General features: G+C 43.9%; 1 protein-coding gene across 1 annotated transcript in view; it reads left to right on the top strand.

The window, feature by feature from the left end:
• Positions 1-20,460, top strand: part of NDC1 (NDC1 transmembrane nucleoporin) — a 2,145,343-nt gene that overhangs the window by 27,899 nt on the left and 2,096,984 nt on the right. Inside the window, exon 2 of the mRNA XM_044085460.1 lies at positions 11,977-12,097. Coding sequence (XP_043941395.1) covers positions 11,977-12,097 — 121 coding nt within the window. The remainder of the gene's footprint in view (positions 1-11,976; positions 12,098-20,460) is intronic.

The following is a 20,460-nucleotide window of genomic DNA, read 5'->3' as shown; positions in this document are numbered from 1 at the left end:
AGTATTACTTTAATATTTCCCAACAACTACTGCATTTCCTCTTGCAACAAACCAATACCAAAATTCAGTTCACCTAGGCTTCTTATTACTTTCCTGAAAATAAACAGTTATAAACAAATATGTATTACTATCCTTTAAATTCCTCCTGGTGACAATACACTTGTAATGGCAGATATCCTGGGTTTCCAGAACGATTCTGCAAGAAAAAATACTTCTAGGTATGTAATGTCAATTGGTCATAAATTCTAACTACCCTTCATCTAGCATGAATTTATATGATTTTGCACAACTAATTAATGGCCCAGCACATTATAGCAAGACATCAAATTCCGTATTAGACTGGATTCTATTATCAGACCCTAGCAAATACACCACCACAGGTACAATGACCAGTCTTTACAACCAGACATCTTGCACATCCACTTAAACAGTATGTTTGTTAAACACGTGATCTTCCCAAGTTTAGCCCAGAAGTTTTCCTTACTTGCCCTATCATCTATGAACTGAACTTCCTAAAAATCTTCAGTTTAGATGATGCTGTTAATGAGTTCAGTACAAGTTTTCTGAATATCCTAAACAGGTTTGCACCTCCTAGAAGTAAGACTGAAAACAAATAATGTGATCTGGCTATCCAAAAAGAGTAGAATGTTAAAGTAGGATAGTGAAAAACCATGAAAAGAATGCCAAAAATGTAAAATACAGCAATACCTTAAACTTCAGGATGTTTCACAATCCTACTAGAAAGCAAATAAATGAAAACAAAAACAAACTTCATAACTTTTGGAATTGTAGTAAACACAACTGTAAAAATTCTGGACAGCCATTAAAGAAAGCTTCCATCCCATCCAAAGATTCAACCCAAGCCTCTCTCTAAGTAACTCATCACTCAAAACCACGATACAGTTCACCTCTTCTTTCATATAGTATAGCATCTCTAACCAAGAATTCTTTGATATCTAATCCTAACCCTGTCCAACAGCCGCATGTTGCCACATCCCACTTTCACCTTCATACGTGTACCCACATCCCATGTAAGACTTCTGTTTAACAAACTCAGAACATGCTCTATTTCAGTTGATGGCCTTCCAAGTGACTACCTTAAAATAGCAGCTGATAGCATTGCCTAGCCTGTCTCAATCCTTATAAATAGGTCAGTCTAGGAATCCCTAATAACCTCTCTTTGAAACAAGTCACACATTGTCCCTCTGCACAAAGGAGGAAACTCGACAGACATTACTAACTTTAGATGTATAGCAATCTTATCCCCCCTCCAAAATACTTGAAAAGTGTATTCAAAAATGATTGCTCAAACTGGCTCCTGCAGTAAGAACTCCTGTCTCCAACACAACATGGCTTCCATCCTTCCCACAGTGCTAACACTGCACTTCTAACCTATATAGATATTGTCAATAAAGCTGGAGTTAAGACAGCGACTAGTTTGTCATTATTTCTAGACTTGTTTAAAGCCTTTGACACAGCAAACTTCTACTTCAGATGTCCTCCTTGGGTCTCTCTCAGTCCACTTTTATGGTTCAAAAGCTACCTGCCAAGTAGGTATCACTTAATAAAATGGCACTCCACTCTCTCTCTCCATACTTCCCAGTCACCACTGGTTTACACGAGTCTCTCTCCTTGGTGAGCATGTTAAAAAGGAGAAGACCAACACCTTCCATGCAACAGGCCTTCCTAGTACAATACACAGATGACTTCACTGTTCATGGTCATTTGCACATCTGATAAACACGGCATACCTCCATAAAATTACTTGGAAGGTTTAACAGCCACTGAAACGTGGCTTTGTAATTCGCAACTCATGCTCAGCCCTTAAAATACTACTGAGTCCCTTTCTCATGAAAAGAAATAAAGTCCTGTCTCGATAATACAATCCTTGGAGTCAGCCCTTGGTTTAGATGGTGGATGTTGATCTTAAATTGCATAAAGAAAAACTCATTAAAAATTTTTTCATCAATGCAACTAAGAAGACACTTGCCACTACTCGTCTCCTCCCCACACTTCTTTATGATGCTGCCATCGTTATAACCTCCAAGCATCACAAACATAAAAATTTGAACAATACTATAACAAAGCTGCCATATTTGTAGCAAATGCCCCTTTCAGAATCCATCACTGTATAGCACTAAAAAGCCTAAATTGGTTAGTAAAATATACAGCCTCTTACCACCTATAAAATTGTCCAGTGTCCATTTGCTTCTCCAGCACTAAATAACATTCTACACAAGTTTTTTCCCAGTTGGTCATTATGATCCAGTGGCCAAAAATTCTTGTCTGTCTACAAACCTATCAGTTCTGCTGGGCATTGTCTGTATTCGTACAATGTTGGTAAGGCCTGGAACTCCTTACTTGTATCCATCAAGTCTGTACCCCCCCTTCCTCCCTCCCATCCTTAAAAAACATTCTGAAAGACCGAAAGCTGTCTATGTTCTTGCTCCACATCAGGATAAACTATATCCTTAAATATGAACAAGTACCTATTCATGCCTTGCATCTCCTTTCTCTCACTCACATCCTTATTTGTATTTCTCTCCCCTGGCTTTCTCTCTAAATATACCATAAAGTTTGTATTATACTAACTTGCTTGTAATTTCTGTATAAGTTGGCTGCAATTTCTTTTAAGTATTAAATCATTGTCTATACCTTGTATCTATTCTTAACTAATATTATCATATAATATATATATAATATAATATAAAAATCTACAATTCAAATAACCATATCAAATTAAACATTTCGATTTGTGCAATCAGTTTATCAGTACAGTTGCAGTCACTCTGAAAAGCTTATTTATGTAAATTACTTGAAAAGTCCCTTTTTGAATGTGTTAACTGCAGATTTCCGTTGTCGTACTTCTGTTTACTTGTGGGTTCTATCATAAGTTTTAAAATGTTTTAAACTGAAAATAGGCAATCTTACAGTTTTATTTGGATTAAAGCTCCACTTAGGAAATTTCATTGCTGGTCTCTCCAAAAAAAACACTTGCTCTAGCAAGTTATTAGTCTATATCAGTGGTACACAACGTCTGGCCCGGGGGCCAAATCCGTCCCACACCACCATCTGACCACCTGAGAGTAACCAAAAAAAAAGTGAAAAATGCTATGCCTTACTCCAGTCATGCATACATTCCAGCATGTGCTTACTTACCTAATTGACTGAAGTTGCATACACCTCTAATTTTAACCGTGAAAGTAAGTATTCTTTCTTGTTTATAACTTGTCTGTAAACAGAAGTAACTTTCTGCAAGAGTTTGTAATAAGTTATGGCTGCAAGCCAGAATAAAGTTAAGTGCAAAGTTGATGTAGAAAACAGGCAATTTTATGACTGCTGTCTTAAGTAAAAATGCCAGTCACCTGTATCTATTGTTAACTCTTAATGACTTACTATATTTTGAGGTGGCCCGCAGATGCAGTAAGAATTCTGGTCTATATCATGTCAGTGAAATGGTATTATAGCGAATGCCGTTTCGCCTACACAGATCGAAATTAGAAAAACGCGAACACTCAGGTCAGCTATTTCTTTCCCAGAGAAAGAAATCTCTTGGCCTGAGTCGTGACATTGCCCTTTACACGACTGTAGTGTGATCTCGGAGTTGGTGTATTTAGTTGGGGAGGCAGTTGTAATGTTTTAAGTGGTATGTTGGTTCATTGATTTTTTTTTTTCTGGGGAAAAAATTCGGTGAACTAGGGTTTTACTCTCTCTTTTTTTTTTTTTTTTTTTTTTAAGACTTGGGTCTATATGTGTCGGCAAAACGGCATTCGCTGTAATGCCGTTTTGCTAACATAATATAGACCCAAGAATTCGTGTAGTGGCCCTCCCCACAAAAAAGTTGTGCACCACTGGTCTATATAATCTGTAATTTCCATGTCAATGTATGCCCAGAGTACTTTACCATAAGTCTCAAGATAAATTTTTAGCAAGTCATACTGAGTTCAGTTTTCCTGGGTGGCATATTTTGCAAAGGCTGCAAGATTTGTCTACTTCTGAGGTGGTTTGGAAATGGATGTTCCCTAGAAATATACTAGTGGCAGCATCTTGATCATCTGTGCACATCTGTACCAAGCACTACAAACTAGATTCCTTCTCTAGGTTTAGAGCAGGCTTTGATAGGACTATTCTCCAAGGACTCCTGGATGCCGATCCTCCTTTCTTAATCAATAAGTTTTGTTGTTTGTCCCATATTGCTTAAGGCAATTGTAGCAATGATCTAATTGTGTAAGTAAGCTTACCATAACAGTAGAAGTTCAGACGGCACACTGCTGCAATAGCTGTTTCCCACAGCACCCTTTTTTTTTTTTTTGTCAGTGTGTGGGATGATTAGATTTTTGTGTTCCAGTGTGGCAGAGCTCAAGCCTCCTTATCTTGTGAGGCAAGAAAGCTCTGAGGTTTTGGCATTCTAGCCTTTGGTTTTACTCTGAATCCGTCATGCATGCCAAGTGGTTAGGGCCTGTGGAAGGAGCCCTAAAGCTTTGGAAACTGGCCTGCAGGTCTAATTCTTGGCGGGACATCCCATATTAAACGAAAAGTAAACAGCACAAACACCCACCAGGGCAGAGTCAATGAAAAAACTTTTAACACCACAAAGTCCAGTGGTCGACCAACGAAGATGACTCACAGCAGTTCAAACAGCAGGTTTTAATGAATGAACAAGGCAAATAAAAACAAAAAGACTAAGCATAAGCATTAAAGGATGCTTTCGCCAAACACATAGGCATCATGTGTGATGCCTATGTGTTTGGCGAAAGCATCCTTTAATGCTTATGCTTAGTCTTTTTGTTTTTATTTGCCTTGTTCATTCATTAAAACCTGCTGTTTGAACTGCTGTGAGTCATCTTCGTTGGTCGACCACTGGACTTTGTGGGACATCCCATATTGCTTACAGCTCCTGCAGTAGTGATCTTTTCAAACATCTACTGATCTGAAGTAGTTAACTTCATTTGATCAGCAACCTGTGGGTATCTGATCCGATTCGGATCCGAGCCGGCAGCTTTCCTAGCCAAAGATCCGAGCTCCAAGCTCCTCCCCCTACCCATAATGCCCTGCCACCTCCCTCTAACCCTCAGATCTTGTTTGCCGCGGCTTTGTTAAGCATCTTGGAACGAGCTCCTAGCATGGGTATTGTGAGCTTAAAGGCTTTTTTTCTCTCTTTCTGTCCTTTGTGTGTGTGGTTCCCTTCTCTCTCTTAGTTTGTTTTGGGTAGTTTAAAGCTACTCACTTTAGTTAAAGTTAATTCCCCTCCCCCCGTCTGTGTGCGAAGGCGTGTGCATGTGGGCCTGTTCTTTCTTTTCTATAAAAATGTCTGAAGGCCCAAAAGCTGTGTTTTCTAAATGCTCTGAGTGTGGCCATAAGCTGTCCCCAGCTGATGGCCACACTCGGTGCATTATTTGCTTGGGTGTTGACCACCTTTCTTTGGGCTGCACTATTTGTGCAGACTTCAACCCCAGGGCTTTGATGGATAGGAGGACGAAGTTAATCCTTGCGGGCCTTTTGCCCCCTGATTCCACTTTGTCTTCCTCCACCTCTGTGGCGCCAGCTGCGGCTGCTCTACCTACCGCCTCCGATCCCCTGGCCAGGACTCGACCTCCCTCTTTGGTCCAGGAGGAAAGGGACGACAGAACGAAGGATAGGAAGGACAAGGAGCGGGAGAAAGGCACCGTAGCCACAAGAGGCGGTCCGAGTCAGCTCTATCGAACCCGCCGTCTAAGCAGGTTGCATCTCCCCTTAAGGTCCCCGGGTCTTCCCCCTCCTGGCTTCGTTCCACGTTTCTCCCTGGAGCCGGAGACCCGGTCACCTTTGAGGTCGTCTAGGCGGCCTTCTCGGCCGGCCTCGGTGGCCTCATCCAGATCAACCAGGAGTCTGTTCGAAGAGACATGGACCGGATGATGCGTCGATTTCTTCAGGCCCAGCTGCAGATGGGAGTGCTCTTGCCTCCCCCCCCCCCTTTTTTCGGCCCCATTGCTCCTTCTCCGACCCGCTATTGGGTTTCGGAGCAGTTGGATCTGACTAGCTTCGGAGCCGGGGTGACGTCGGTGCCGGCAGTGTTTCCTACTTTGGCGCCGACTGTACCCTCGAGTCTGTCTGATCTGTTTTTGGATCCGAGCTCTTGGGGCCATGAGTTGAGCATCCGATCCGGAGGGGTCAGTGGGCCTTCGGCTCCGTTGAGGTTGGAGCGCACTACTCTTTTGGATCCGATCGGGTCGTCTTCGATCCGCACGCCGGATCCGAGGGGACTGCTTTCGGATCCTAGGGAGAGCAGTTCACCCTTGGCATTCAATGTCATGGAGAGGGTTCTTTCGAAAGATTCGAGGCCCCCAGGCTCTTGCTATGGATCCACCCGCCATTCCCTTTCAGACCGGCCTTTCTTCCATCATCCAGCCCCAGGGACAGCCTGCGCCTACGTCCCAGATGGTTCCTGTAGAGGAGCAGGACATTGTTGGTGAGGCCTCTTCGGACAGCCCCCCCGAGGAGGTCCCTCACAAACGAAAGTGCAAGAGGAGGCACTTGGACTCACCCGAGTCCCTCGCAGAAGACACGGACTTAGAAGAAGGGGAAGGTTCCCCAAGGTCACCCCCTGAAGAAGCCTCCATTGGAGACATTATGGAAATGCTGCACATTTGAGGGGGGGGGGGTCTGCCCAGAAACCTTCCTCGGATGAGTCTGTGTTTCTGGAGGCGTTTGACGCAGGCCCATCTACCTCTTGGGTGTGTCCTCCCGCCGACCCCCTGGTGGACCTCATAACTACCAGGGCATGGAAGGAGCTGGACACTGGCGAGCCAATACCCAAGAGACTGGACAGAATCCTCAGCCCTCCCACGGACAGGACAGTTTGGAGCAAGGGTACCCCAGTGGATGCCATGGTGGTGGCGGCTGCCACTAAAAAGGAATTGGCACAGGAGAGTTCCTCGGTACATCCTCCAGACAAGGAGTCTTGGATGATGGACCGCCTCGGAAAGCGGATATTCGCTTCAGCGACCTTCTCTGTAAGGTCACAGAACTATGTGGCACATGTAATTCGGCTCCAGTGGGACCTAATCAAAGAGTACGCTGGATCGCCCCTAGAGTCCATGTCGGCCGAGGACAAATGGACCTTCTCGGCTCGAATGGCCACTCAAGTCAATTACTAATACATCTATGCGGCTTCTCTCCCATGCCACGGAGGGAGCGGCTAGAGCCAGTGGAACAGGCACTGTCTTACGTCGACAGGCCTGACTTCATCTCTGCGACTTTGCGGAACCGTTCAAGGCGTCCTTTGCGAATGCCCCTTTTGACAGTTCTACACTTTTCGGCAAAACAGTCTGCGATACGCTTCTGCAGAGCGAGAAAGACGGGGAAGACGTCTGGCTCCAGGAGAAGGACCTCTGAGGAGCAGAGAAGCGGATCCTGACGGCAAAGAGGACAAAAGAAGACGTGGTTCCGAAAAGCTCAACAATCCCGTTTTGCTCCGGATCCTTTGTCCTTCCGAGGCAGAGCAGGACAAGTTGGATGCCGGCCCAGAGGCAGAGGGGGGGCCGAAGAATTTCGCGTCGAGGGAACCCTTTTCCGATCGACCCGCGCAGCAACCCTGAGGGATTGCCCGACTGTTCCTCTCTGGAGGCAGTCGGGGGGGGGTGCTTCTCGGAGCACCTAGCACATTGGGAGTCCATTATGACAGATCACTGGGTGCTCCGAATCATATCCAGAGGCTATTCCATTCCATTCCTAACTTCTCCTCCCTGGTCGGGGAGCCTCCCCGATGTTCCACCCAATCAGAGGGAGGTAGCAGCCTTCGAAATAAGAGAGCTGCTAAGAAAAAGAGCCATCCAGCACGTCCCCCTCGGGCAATCCGGATCAGGCGTTTACTCCAGGTTCTTTTTGGTGCCAAAAAAGACGGGGGACTTAATGCCGATTCTCGACCTGTCCGCACTGAACCTGTCAGTCACCAAGGAAAAGTTCCGGATGGTCACTATTCAGTCCATTCTCCCACTTTTACAGGCGAACGACTGGATGTGCTCAATAGACCTCAAGGATGCGTACTACCACATTCTAATGGACATGCGATCCAGGAGGTTTCTCTGCTTCCGGCTGGGAGCCAGCCATTATCAATTCAGGGTCCTACCCTTCGGTCTCACCACAGCCCCCAGGGTGTTCACCAAGGTCATGGCAGTTGTAGGGGCCCACCTGAGACTTCAGGGAATACAGGCCTTTCCTTACCTGGATGACTGGCTCCTAACCGCCCCCACCAAGCATTTACTATGTTCAGGCAGGGACTACTTCTTACATCTAGCCCGCCATCTAGGGATCACGATCAACCGCAAAAAATCCTCTCTTCAGCCTACTCAGATCTTGGATTTCATAGGGGCCAGGATAGACACTATACATTCCAAAGTCTTTCTGATGGTGGGCAGACTCCGCAAATTAAAACTTCACATTTTGGCCTTTCTACAATCATCAGCCCCTCCAGCGGAATTAGTCCTGAGGGCCCTGGGGACCATGGCAGTGGCCATCAATCTGTCACCTATCACACGTCTGAAGATGAGAATCCTTCAGTGGACCTTACAGGTCCAGTGGTCCATCCTACGTCACCCCCTGTCTACACTTATTCCCCTCCGCAGGGTTTGCAGGGAATCTCTGCTTTGGTGGCTCCATTCCCGGGACCTCCGGGAAGGGTGCCCCTTTTCCATGTCCCCTCCCCAAGTCACAGTGACCACGGACGTATCTCTCCTCAGGTGGGGGGGGGCATTGCATGGGCAGATCCGTCCAAGGCATGTGGATTCACACACAGACCTCTTTGCATATCAGTGTTCCGGAGATGAGGGCAGTGCTTCTAGCGTTGCAGGCTCTCCATTCTCTTCTTCCTCCATGGACTATTGCAATTCAAACAGACATGTCAGTAGTCTGGTACATCAACAAACGGGGGAACCAGATCTTACCCACTTTGCCGAGAGGCCATGAGAGTGTGGGAATGGGCGATATCCACCAACCGCTTTCTCATAGCAACTCACATACTGGGTCGGTCAAACATTCTAGTGGACAGGTTGAGTCGAACTATCCTCTCACCTTACGAGTGGTCTCTGAACCCAGTAGTAGCGGAACAAATCTTCCTCAGATGGGGTCAACCTTGCAGTGATCTGTTCATGTCGCCTTTGAACACAAAGTGCAGCAAGTTCTTCGCTCTAATTCCCCCACCAGGGGAAGTCCCCAGAGACCTTCTGGTTCATGCTTGGCCATCTGGTCTTCTTTATGCTTATTCTCCTCTTCCGTTGATGACCAAATTCTTGCAGAAAGCTCGTCAGTTGGGGAGCAGAGTTATCCTCATAGCCCCGTTCTGGCCTTGCCAAACCTGGTTCCCATGCCTATGGTCTCATCTAGTACATCCTTCCTGGATCTTAGATCCCATTCCGGATCTGATTTCTCATTCCTTGTGATTGAAGACCCCCCGATCTGGACAACCTCAAGCTCTCGGCTTGGTTGATCCAGTTCCATTAATGGCCAGGACTCCCGGTATCTCATCCTCAGTTAAGGCCATTCTGGTGGCCGCTCATAAGCCTTCTACCAGGAGAATGTACAAGAGTAAATGGAAGCGTTTCTCTATCTGGGCGGAGCATAGGAATTTGGATCCCTTTATGGCTCCTATCCCAGCAGTCATCGACTTTCTATCCCATATTTTTTTATCAAGGGGCTAGTTCTTCTACTGTAAGTTCAATTGGCAGCTATTTTCCACTTCCATGTTGGAAACAGTTTTGGGCCCCTAGCTTCCTCTAAGATTTGCAAGACATTCCTGAAGGGAACTTTCCTGTTAAGACCCCCTGTTAAAGATGCAGTTCCTCCATGGGATTTAACCCTGGTTCTCCTGGCTCTGACTGGTCCCCCCTTTGAGCCTGCAGCTTCAGTCGACTTAAAGTATGTATCTTGGAAAACTGCCTTCCTGATTGCCATTACCTCAGCTAGGAGGATATCGGAGCTTCACGCTCTTCAGTAAGCCTCCATACATCATCTTTCATAAAGACAGGGTTTCCCTCAGGACTAATCTCTCCTTTCTGCCTAAAGTGGCTTCAGAAGTCAACATCAACCAATCCATCAATCTACCTGTCTTCTTTCCTAATTATCAGAACAAAGGAGAGTATAGACTTCATTGTCTGGATGTACATAGACAGTTGCGATTTTACTTAAACAGAACAGCTCAATTTTGAAAACTGGATCAACTTTTTGTTTCATTTGTTAAGTCCTGTCTGGGTAAGCCTGTGACTAAGGTAACCTTAGATAGATGGATTTCCCAATGCATCCTTCTCACATAGCTCTGGTCGACCTGAGCCCCTGAGGGTTCGAGCTCATTCTACCCATTCTGTGGCTACTTCTGCTGCCTTCTGGTCGAGGATGTCTTTGGACGACATTTGTGCAGCAGCTACTTGGGCTTCATCTCATACTTTTATTACACATAAATTGGATTTAATATCCAGAGGACGCGCATCTTTTGGCTCTGCAGTGCTCCGGAATATCCTGCCATGAGGACCTCCCAAGTTGTGGTAGCTGGGGACTCTGTCCCACAGGTTGCTGATCAAATGAAGTTAACTACTTCAGATAAAGAAGTTATGTACTCACCATAACGTTCCATCTGAGTAGGTAACTTCATTTGTCTGCAACCAACCCTCCCTCCATCCCCCAGACCTTTAGTTTGATCTTGAAGGATCAGGATATGTCACTTTCCAGATGACATCAGGTGGAATGTTCATGTAGTTTCCTTGTGTTTATAGTAATGTTCTATGATACTATGGCAAACTCTATCTGAGGGATAGAGGGAGGTGGCAGGGCATTGTGGGTAGGGGGGAGGAGCTTGGAGCTCGAATCTTTGGCTAGGAAAGCTGCCGGCTCGGATCTGATACCCACAGGTTGCAGACAAATGAAGTTACCTACTCAGATGGAACGTTATGGTGAGTACATAACTTCTTTTTATAGTAAGCTTACACAGCTGTACATTCTGTCTTTTTGGGATAGAATGGACACACAGATGGGGTAATTAACTCAAATGTTCTTGCACTTTTGAAGGCTACAGAACAGTAATGGGAATTAAAAAGTGCCATTTGCTATATAAATGGACCAATTTGTACTAGATTGTTAGCAGTGCATTAGGTAGAACACACTGAGCATAATTTTTGCAAAAATGCAGTTAAATTCATTTGGGAAGTGGACTTCACTGCAATAAAGGGTAACTACACTTTCGTGCAATGCAGTATTAAGTAACTCGAGCTTAATTCAGAGTTTAACAGATTTGCAATTCCATTTTAAGCCAAAGTCTGTTAACAAGAATGGAACAGTTCTCCTTTAGCAGTTAAAAATAACTGCTATAAATCCATCCACATGTACATCTGCAAAGCTTTTTTCTCTAGTATGTCACAGCTTTGCTGCTTTCCGTGGTTATGATCAAACTAAAGCCTACACTCTAGGACCAGAATCCTTTTATGACAGGCAAACATTTGTGGGCTTCCTGTCCTCCTCTTACTGGCCTTTATTTATCTGTTTTGTAGAAAACATTACTGTATTCTAGTAGGTATTCTTGCAACTATAGGGTTGTTATAGTATGCCTGGTATATATACTGCATCTATGATTTAAGAAATAGCATTTCTAACCCATCGTTTTAATGATCGAGCAAATGTTGCTGTCTGCAGCATTTATTAAATGAATGATGAAATGTCTTATTTCAGATTACTTCTAACACCATGCAACACTTGCCATTTGTAAATGCTATTTATTGATTGATTGTTCCCCTTTCTTGGTGTTTCTCTGTTCCCCATGGTTGTGCAGCAGTGGACTTGGTGGATTTAAGTAGAGAAAGTTTTGGGAACAGGGAAGATACGAGTTTGTGTTTCAGGGATTATTAGAATATTTGGCTACTTTTGATCAGCCAGTAGGTTCGTAGTAGATTTGGAAGCTGAGACCTAGTTGAGGAACCATTTTAAAATATTCTTATTGGTTGTTTTGTTTTTCAGGTTTTGAGTTGGAGAGCAGCTGCAGCTGTGGCGTGGTCTGTATTACTCCTTCCTCTGTGCACATTACTGTTCATATTTCTGTGTAGATTCGATCTGTTTCATCCAGTGCAGTGGATCTCAGGCAAGTTGTGCAGTTGCAAAATATTTGCTCAGTCTGTTACAGTTCTGTATACATAGTGAAAACTAGTTTGATCATGATATTAACTGCTGATGCACTATAATTAGCAGTAATTATGTAACGTGCTTATGTTTTGCATTGCTTCGGATGAGAGTTTAGGTCTGTTAATTTTCAAGGTGTCTTACTAGATGTTTGCAGGCAGAGGAAACCACTGTAGAACAGAATACTGGCATGAAATTGGTTCCTTATGAGTTATAACTCTCTACGAATATACAAATTGATATTCTTAAGTTGTTGAAATACTAGCATTGTTTGGGATGAGAATTTTAGTGAAGAGCCTTAATTTTCAAAGGTATCTTAGTAGATGTTCACAGGCAATGGAAGCGAATGATTGTAGAATAAATTTCACATAAGTTAGTTTACTGTTCTGTACATTTATTGGATCATAAGATCATAGGATGTTACTAGGCTAATGCCCCTGGGACCCTTACAAGCCTAGCCAAGAGTATATCCACAAAAAGAAACCTCAGTCAGCACCTGTCATCCCTGTCAATGAGGGACAAAAGTGGAACCCCTGGGACAAATTTGTGGTTTCCCATCCACTCATTGAGTTTGTGCTTGAAGAGGGTCAGCGAGGTACTCTATTTGATGTGTATGGGAAGTCTATTCCAGAGACAGGGCAGCCTGTGGGAGACAAACCTCTCTTTCCAACAGGTTTTATTGATGTTGCATATTAGATTTAGGCCTTTCGAACGGGTAATGCGTGAGGAGTTAGACTTGCAGATATAGAGCATCTCTAGTAGGACAAGGGTCCGAGATTGTCTTGTAGGTGAGAGACAGATCACCTCTGAGCAACCTGTATGATGTAATTTGAGCCTGTCCACATAGGACAAGTGTTTGAGGCCATGGATTCTCTTTGTGAGGTATTTATGTGGCCTTTCCAGTTGGTACAGATGTTTGGAGAAGTACATACCAAACGGGGTATTATACTCCATTATAGATCTAATAAGGGAAGATTTTAGAGAGGTAATAACCTCCTTTTTTCTGGATGCAATCCCTTTACTTATGAGATAAACCAAGTAAAAGGCTTTTCTGACCACTGCTGCTACATGATGGTCGAATGCGAGGTTATCAACCCGAGTTTCCAGGTCTCTCACCACAGGTTGTGTGTTTAAGGGGTTGCCGTTGATGTGGTAATCGGTAGGGGTCGTGTTTTTGCCAAATGGCATGATTATGCATTTTTTGTGTTTAGCTTGAGGCTGTGACTTTGGCACCAGTCAGTTGCTGTGAGACTCTCTTGTAGTATGTTAACATCATTCGGGGAGTCAGCTGACAGCACCCAACTTGCAGTCATCTGCAAACTTGGTCAGTCACAGGCCTTTTGTCTTTGCCTGGACCTCCGAGAAGTAGATGACAAACAGTAGGGGTCTCAAGACAGATCTCTGGGGAACTCCACTAGTGACAGGTCTGCTATCAGAGGTGGAGGCGCCAGTTGGCCTCCCACCTGATGAGATAGGGATTTACACCAAGTTGTGTTGTCTTTTCGATGATGCCTGAGTGGGGGATTGTGTCAATGGCCTTGGCCAAGTCAAGGTAAGCTGTATGTACTGACTTTCCTTCATCCAGTGCCTTGGTGACAGTCTCAAAGAAGTCAGCCAGGTTCACCAGGGAAGATCTGCCCTTGAATCCGAATTGGGTGGTGTCAGGTGCTTGGAGAATGCCAATGTCCTTGTTTATGAGATCCATAATAATATGCTCCATGGCTGTACAGATCAGACTTGTCATGCTAATGGGGAGAGAGTTTCCAGCTGCACTGTAGAATGGGAAATAGCCAAGTATTAGGATTCTTCAGCTTATCTTGTATATTTGAAGTGGCTGTTTACAGTATTCTGTGTAATATGTGTAATGCTAAAAAAAGCTCTCTTATTCGGGATGCAAAGGAGAATTGCACACAACTATTCCTGCATCCCCTGGTTGTTTTGGACCACCCTAGATGGGGGAAAAACATGCATGTACCAAGAGTCACTTTAGATTTTTTCCTTTCTTGCCTGCAGAATAGGAAGTATTGAGATGAGTTCAGCTGCCACCACCCCCAACACACGCAGAGTCTCCAAAAATAAAACAGACAAGCAAGAAAAGCAATATGTTGGCTGCTGACTGCACCTGTCCTCCTTCATTAGGTCAGTAAGTGGCTGTAGTTTGTTTGTGTCTTTCGGCTTTTCCCGGTTAGGGGTCGCCACAGTGGACCTCCGGTCCATTAATGATTGGTAGTTGATTTTTACGTGCCGAGTTACCAGCCCTGACGCACAACCTTCATCAAAGGTACGCCCATTCATGCATGTCTCCATGCAGAAGGCGCTCTAGCTTTGAATCGAACTGGACAGCGTCTTACTGTAAGGCAACAACAACGCTACTGCAGCACCACTACCGCGGACAGCTGTAGTACTGTAGGAAAACCCTTTTGTGTTTGTTTTACAGTGTGTTCTGGTTCCCTGTCCACCACTGCACATTCTGAAAGCAATGCTGATGGAGCTGGTAGCATTTGGTCTTTTGTTATTGACTTGTGGTTAAAAAAAAAAAAAAAAAAAAAAAAAAGAGCAACCCACATAGCTGTTATTTTTAATTGAAACTGTTTGTAAATTACGTAATCAATGGCAAGGATGTCTAAATAATGATACTGTTGCTCAGAATGAAAATAACTGTAAATGATGTAACACTACAAATGATGTCCATGATTGTATAATGGAGCTTTTTTTCCTGGGCCTCCACTGAAAAAGGACACTGCTGCGTAGGACTTTCCCAGTAAATAAATGCCAGGAAAGAATAAATCATATCTATAAATAGCAAGTGTTACATAGTGTTAAAAGTGATCTGGAATAAATGTTGCAGTTTGAGTCCCTCCATCCTCGTAAGTACAAATACGACCTGATGGTAGCTTATTGTAGGGGTGAATAATCTCTGGCTCTCTACCCAGGGGGATATGCTGGAGCTTGCTGTGCAACAGGTACTGTTATGACTTGGTCATAGACCATGTTGGCGTGAATGACTTGAGAAGTACCTCCCTGGACTATATGAAGAGAGACATAATTCAGCTCCCTGAATGTGTGTTCCAGACAGGTATGTCCCTAGCCTTAAGCAGCATTCTACTGTCGCCCAGAATTATGCCTCAATACAAACAGAAAATGATTGACTTTAATAATTCGCTTGGTTTCTGGTGTCTTTCCAGGGGGTTCCAGTAACTGACAGCCTGGGAAGATATCGACAGACGACGATGCTTTGCCAGAGATGGCCTGCATCTGTCTCGCTTGGGCTTCATGCTTCTCGCAAAGGCTCTTGCCTCCCCCATAGAGCCATTTTTAGGAAAAGTGATAAGGTCAAAACTGCCAACATAAAAATTTCAACAAAACGCAAATTAAAGGTCATGCTGCTAAACGTTAGGAGTCTAAACATGAAACTGCACTCATTGCAAGCATTCTTATCCCTGGAAGATGCTGACATTTGCACAGTCACAGAAACCTGGTTCAAAGCTCTGGAGAGCATCCCAGCCTTACCTGGTTACTCATCGTATCATACATTTAGACTCCAAACTGTGGGCAGCAAAGCCAAAGGAGGTGGAGTTTCAATATATATTAAAGACATACACACCTCCAACCTGGTCAAACAGTATGATGCACAGGAGACACTCCAGGTGCAATTAACCATTGACAAGACCCCTATTCAATCATAGCTAGATACAGATTCCCAAATTTGACTCAAGATGCCCACTCTGTCTATCTGGACCTCTTCATATCTATCACGATTCAACCCTTTACCCTGCTACTGGGCGACTTTATCTTCCCAAACATAGATTGGATGAACTACTCATGCCAGAACACAAGTGCCCACTGATTTCCTTGATTTGCCTTGGAAAGCTAGTTGATACCCCCACAAGAGGTGATAATATCTTGGACTTGGTATTAATCAACATGAGTAACCACTGCAGCATCCCTTCAGTATCATCCTCCCTGGTAAGATCCGACCATAAAGTGGTCACTTTTGAAGTCACCATCTCCTCTGACCCCCCCTACCTAGGGTCAAACAAAAAACTTTACAACCTCCTAAGCAATGGTAAAATCAGCTTCACAGCCCCCACTGTAGGAACTGGCACAAATGTCCAAATCTACACGAAAGTACTATACGAGCATTTATATAGATGCATGGAATCGGGAATACCCGACAAGCCAAAATCGTTCTCTGAAATGAAAAGTAAACCTGTCTGGTGGACATCTGCAGTAAATAAACTATATAACAAAAGGAAAAAATTGCTCTCCAGGACCAAGAAGGAGCGAGTGTCCAATTAGAAGCAATGCCTCCTTAGCCTGAACAAGCACATAAGAGTACTAGTGAAATCCTCCAATGCAAACTTTGAGTCCAAATTGACCACATCTAGTAGAGACAATTATAAGGCCTTCTTCACGTATGTCTGCAGTTTCAAGGGAAGCACCCAGATCTGCTCAGAACTGGTGGTCAAGGACACCACAAACACAAATGCTGCAGATATAGCCAATCTGCTGGCTGACAGATTCAGTGAAAAACTTCACCCATCTGGTTTCCCCTCCAACAGGTCATCACTGCCCTGTCAAAGGCAAAAAATACAGCCTGCATGGGACCCGATAACATCCCAGGCTGCATCCTACATGAACTCTGGCAGGAACATGCAGCACCATTAGGTGCCCTATTTAACTAAAGCCTGAGTATCGTCTTCGTCCCAGCTGAGTGGAGGACAGCCACTGTCATCCCTTTGCACAAAGGTGGAGCTTCCACCAGTCCAGAAAATTATAGACCCATCAGCCTAACTAGCTTGATCTGCAAGGCCACGGAATGAATTATCATGGACCTCATTAAGAAGGACATTGGCAAACTCCAAACACACGGTTTGGCTTTGTCAAGGAGTGATCATGTCTGTTAAATTTGGTTGACTTTTTTGAGAACAGTCACCAAAGCCATGGATGAGGGCAAGATGGTGCACACTGCCTACCTTGACTTGTCCAAAGGCTTCAGCACTATTCTCCACTCGAGCAAAATGGATAAACTGTCAACTAGGTATCAATCCGTATGTTACCAGATGGGTAGCCAACTGGCTCACTGATAGAACCCACCTAGTCAAAATAGGGGAAGCCACCTCAAGCAGTAGACCCGTAATGCACGGCATACCCCATGGATCAGTCTTGGGGCCTCTGTCATTTGGGATATACTTTTCTGAAGTGCATGCCAAAACCAGTAGGCTATGGCTGACCAAGTTTGCAGATGAATGCAAGCTGGGTGCTGTCAATTCCCCTAGTGATGTGGACATCCTCCAAGAAGGTCTCACCCAAATAACTGGTGTCAGAAGCATGGCCTTGAGCTGAATACCAAAAAATGTATCATCATCCCCTTTGGGGGAGAATGACGTCCCCACAGATTATCACATTAATAACGTCCTAAGCGCGCAGTCAGTCGTGAGGGATTTGGGTGCCCAGGTTGATAGCAACCTGAGTTTTGACCACCATGTTGCTTCTGTTGTACAGGAAGCTTTCTACATGGCCCACTCATAAGTAAGGGTATATCATACAGGGACAAGGACGTCATAACATCCCTGTATTCTTCATAGATAAGGCCCATTATTGAGTACAATGCCTTTTTCTGCATATACCTCACAAAGCACATGCAGCAGCTGGAGAGACCACAGAGGTTCCTCACCAGGAGAATCCAGGGCCTCAAACATCTACCCTACACAGGTTAAAAGCCCTGTCCCTCTACTCAGTTTCATACAGACTCCTTAGAGGGGACCTCTGTCTGGCATACAAAGCAATCTCAGACCCCACCTTGATGGGACTGCTGCAGATCCACAAGTCAAGTTCCACTCGAGTAACCACACGTGCGACCTCAACCTGCTCTGTGACATCAGAAGGACTTTTTGGTGGGACAGATTTGTGTCCCAGACACTCCCTCATCTGTGGAATAGACTCCCTCTCCACGTCAACCAGAGTACCTCATTTTCCCCTTTTTAAGCACAACCTGGATAACTGGATGGGAAACAGAAAATACACCCCTGGGTTTCCACCTGTGTTCCTGCTGGACAGGGGCATAGAGTGCTGACTTGCCTAAACATGGGCTGAGTTCGTGGTTAGGCTTATAAGGGCCTCTGGTCCAATAGCCTAGTAACTTCCTGTGATCCTAATGATGACAAGAGTCTGAGAAGACTCTGTTCTTGAAGTATTCTACTGTCACAAAGAATATCACAGTTTTAGAAATTTTAACACTGGGTTAAGTAGTGGTCATTCTAAGGGGTTCTAATGTGTGTCAGCATGGAAGAAAGTTGTTGGCAGGTCTTTCTCATCTGCCAAAGGTGGCTTGTACCTCTCTCAGCATAGTTTTTTACATATTGGCTAAAGCCTTTATCTCCCCCACATGGAGTGTTTTTTAGTCTGAGCCCATTATCTAGACATCTGCTGAAAATGGGCAACAAGCCCATTTGGACTTCCCCAATAAACAAATGTTAAAAATGAACAAACGAACAAAAAAATAAATGACTAAATGAAGAACATTTTGGTATTGCAAATTTTGACTTGGATTATATCAGACTGGGTCAACTCAATGCTAGGAGTGTAAAAAATGTACCAGAACTCTTATCCCTCCTACTGGCAATTATCAATGCTTTGAAAGCTTTGAATCATCTGTGGTCCTCAGGACCTCTGGTAAAGTACACAGACAACACTACAGTAATGTGGTGCATAAACAAATGGGGGGCGGGGTACCAGATCATGTCTCCTTTGCAGACTTGCTGAGATAGCTTGGGAATTAGCATCTCTGCTCAGTTTGACTTTTCAGGCTTCATACATTTTGTCAGAGCACAACTTTGTTGCAGACAAACTCAACAGGGCCAGAACACCCCCCCAAAAAATTGGAAACTTTATTGTGGGTTTTTCCAAGACTTTATTACACTGTGGGGGCTGCTTCAATTTGATCTATATATTTTTATAGAACAGACATCTAACAAGATTCTGCTCCAGGACTGCTTGCAAACAGGCCTGGAAGACGGATGCTTTTTCTTTCCCATGGATGCAAATGCTCTGTATACCTTTTCACTGATATCAAGGGTTTTTCAAAAGATCCAGATGGGCATACCAGAAGTCGTGGTGGTGACTTCCTTTTGGTCAAAGTAATAATGGTTCTCCCTTCTTTTCAGTCTGGCCAAGAGGAATTGCCATAAGCTTCCCCACAGACTGGATTTACTTACACAAGACTGGAGAAGTTTGATGCACCCCTTTTTAAAAATCTTCAACTAACTACCTAGATTATAGACTTAATTCAATATAGGTGCTTTTTTTTTATCATGTGTGAATTGGGCAAACTTGCATTTATATAAAAGTAATCCAACCATATTGAGTTCATATTTACAAACATTATACATCACATATATTGATCTATACAACATAATCAAACCATTATTACATAAATTGTTCAATTCTTGCCATCTCTTAAAATTCATTCCATCTCCAAAATGTTTTCCTACATGTATTAGTAACACAATTTCCATTTTTTATGCAATTTGCGCCTACTCTTTTCTAAGGATTCCTGTTTATTCAGTACTTCAAATACAGCTGGTTTAGACTTTGATTTCCTGGTTTTCGCAATTGCTTTTTTTGGCAGCCACGCAAATTAAATTTAACACGGCCTTACTATGTTTATGCATATCCGATCCTGTTTCCCAGCTCAAAAAAAAAAAAGAATTTCTTAGTTGCTCATTTGTTTGTCCATTATTCCTTGACAGAGTACTCTCTAGGGAGTTTTTTTAAAGTCTGCCTGCTCATTACAGTCTAAGAACATATGCTTCCAGGTACCTCTTTCTTCCCCATTACACCTCAAACAGTTGCCGTCGACCTAAGGAAAATGTCTTTGGAGTCTGCTTGGGATATAAAAGTACCTATTGCAAACATTTCCAGGCAAAAATCCTAAATCTTCTAGATTTTGTTGCGTATTTGGGAGTCACGCATATGTCCTCCCATTGTTTCTTTGTGAATTGCTTATTGCATCTCTCTTCAATCTTTTCTGATCTCCTTCGATTACTGTAGTTACTATGCAATGTTTTATATGGCCTAATAATTCTCCCTTTTTTAACAGCAACTTCTGTTCTAGATTCAACTAAAAACATAACCAGTTGCAGGTCTTTCATTTAGGATTCCCCTATCCATTTCTCGTTGTCTTCCCTAACAGGGATTGATAGAGTGCAGACCATCTTAACCTGCAGTTCAGATGTCTTGGCCTCTTCCTATTCTATTACCTTTCCCCTGTAATTGTTTGTTCCCAATACTGTGGTTCCTTTGCCAGTTTCCACCAGTAAATTC

The sequence above is a fragment of the Protopterus annectens genome, chromosome 10.part0 (genome assembly GCF_019279795.1).
Source record: "Protopterus annectens isolate FY-2018-M chromosome 10.part0, PAN1.0, whole genome shotgun sequence".
In the NCBI taxonomy this organism is placed as follows: Eukaryota; Metazoa; Chordata; order Ceratodontiformes; family Protopteridae; genus Protopterus; species Protopterus annectens.
Note: the sequence above shows the minus strand (reverse complement) of the source record. Positions and strands in the feature narration are given on the sequence as shown.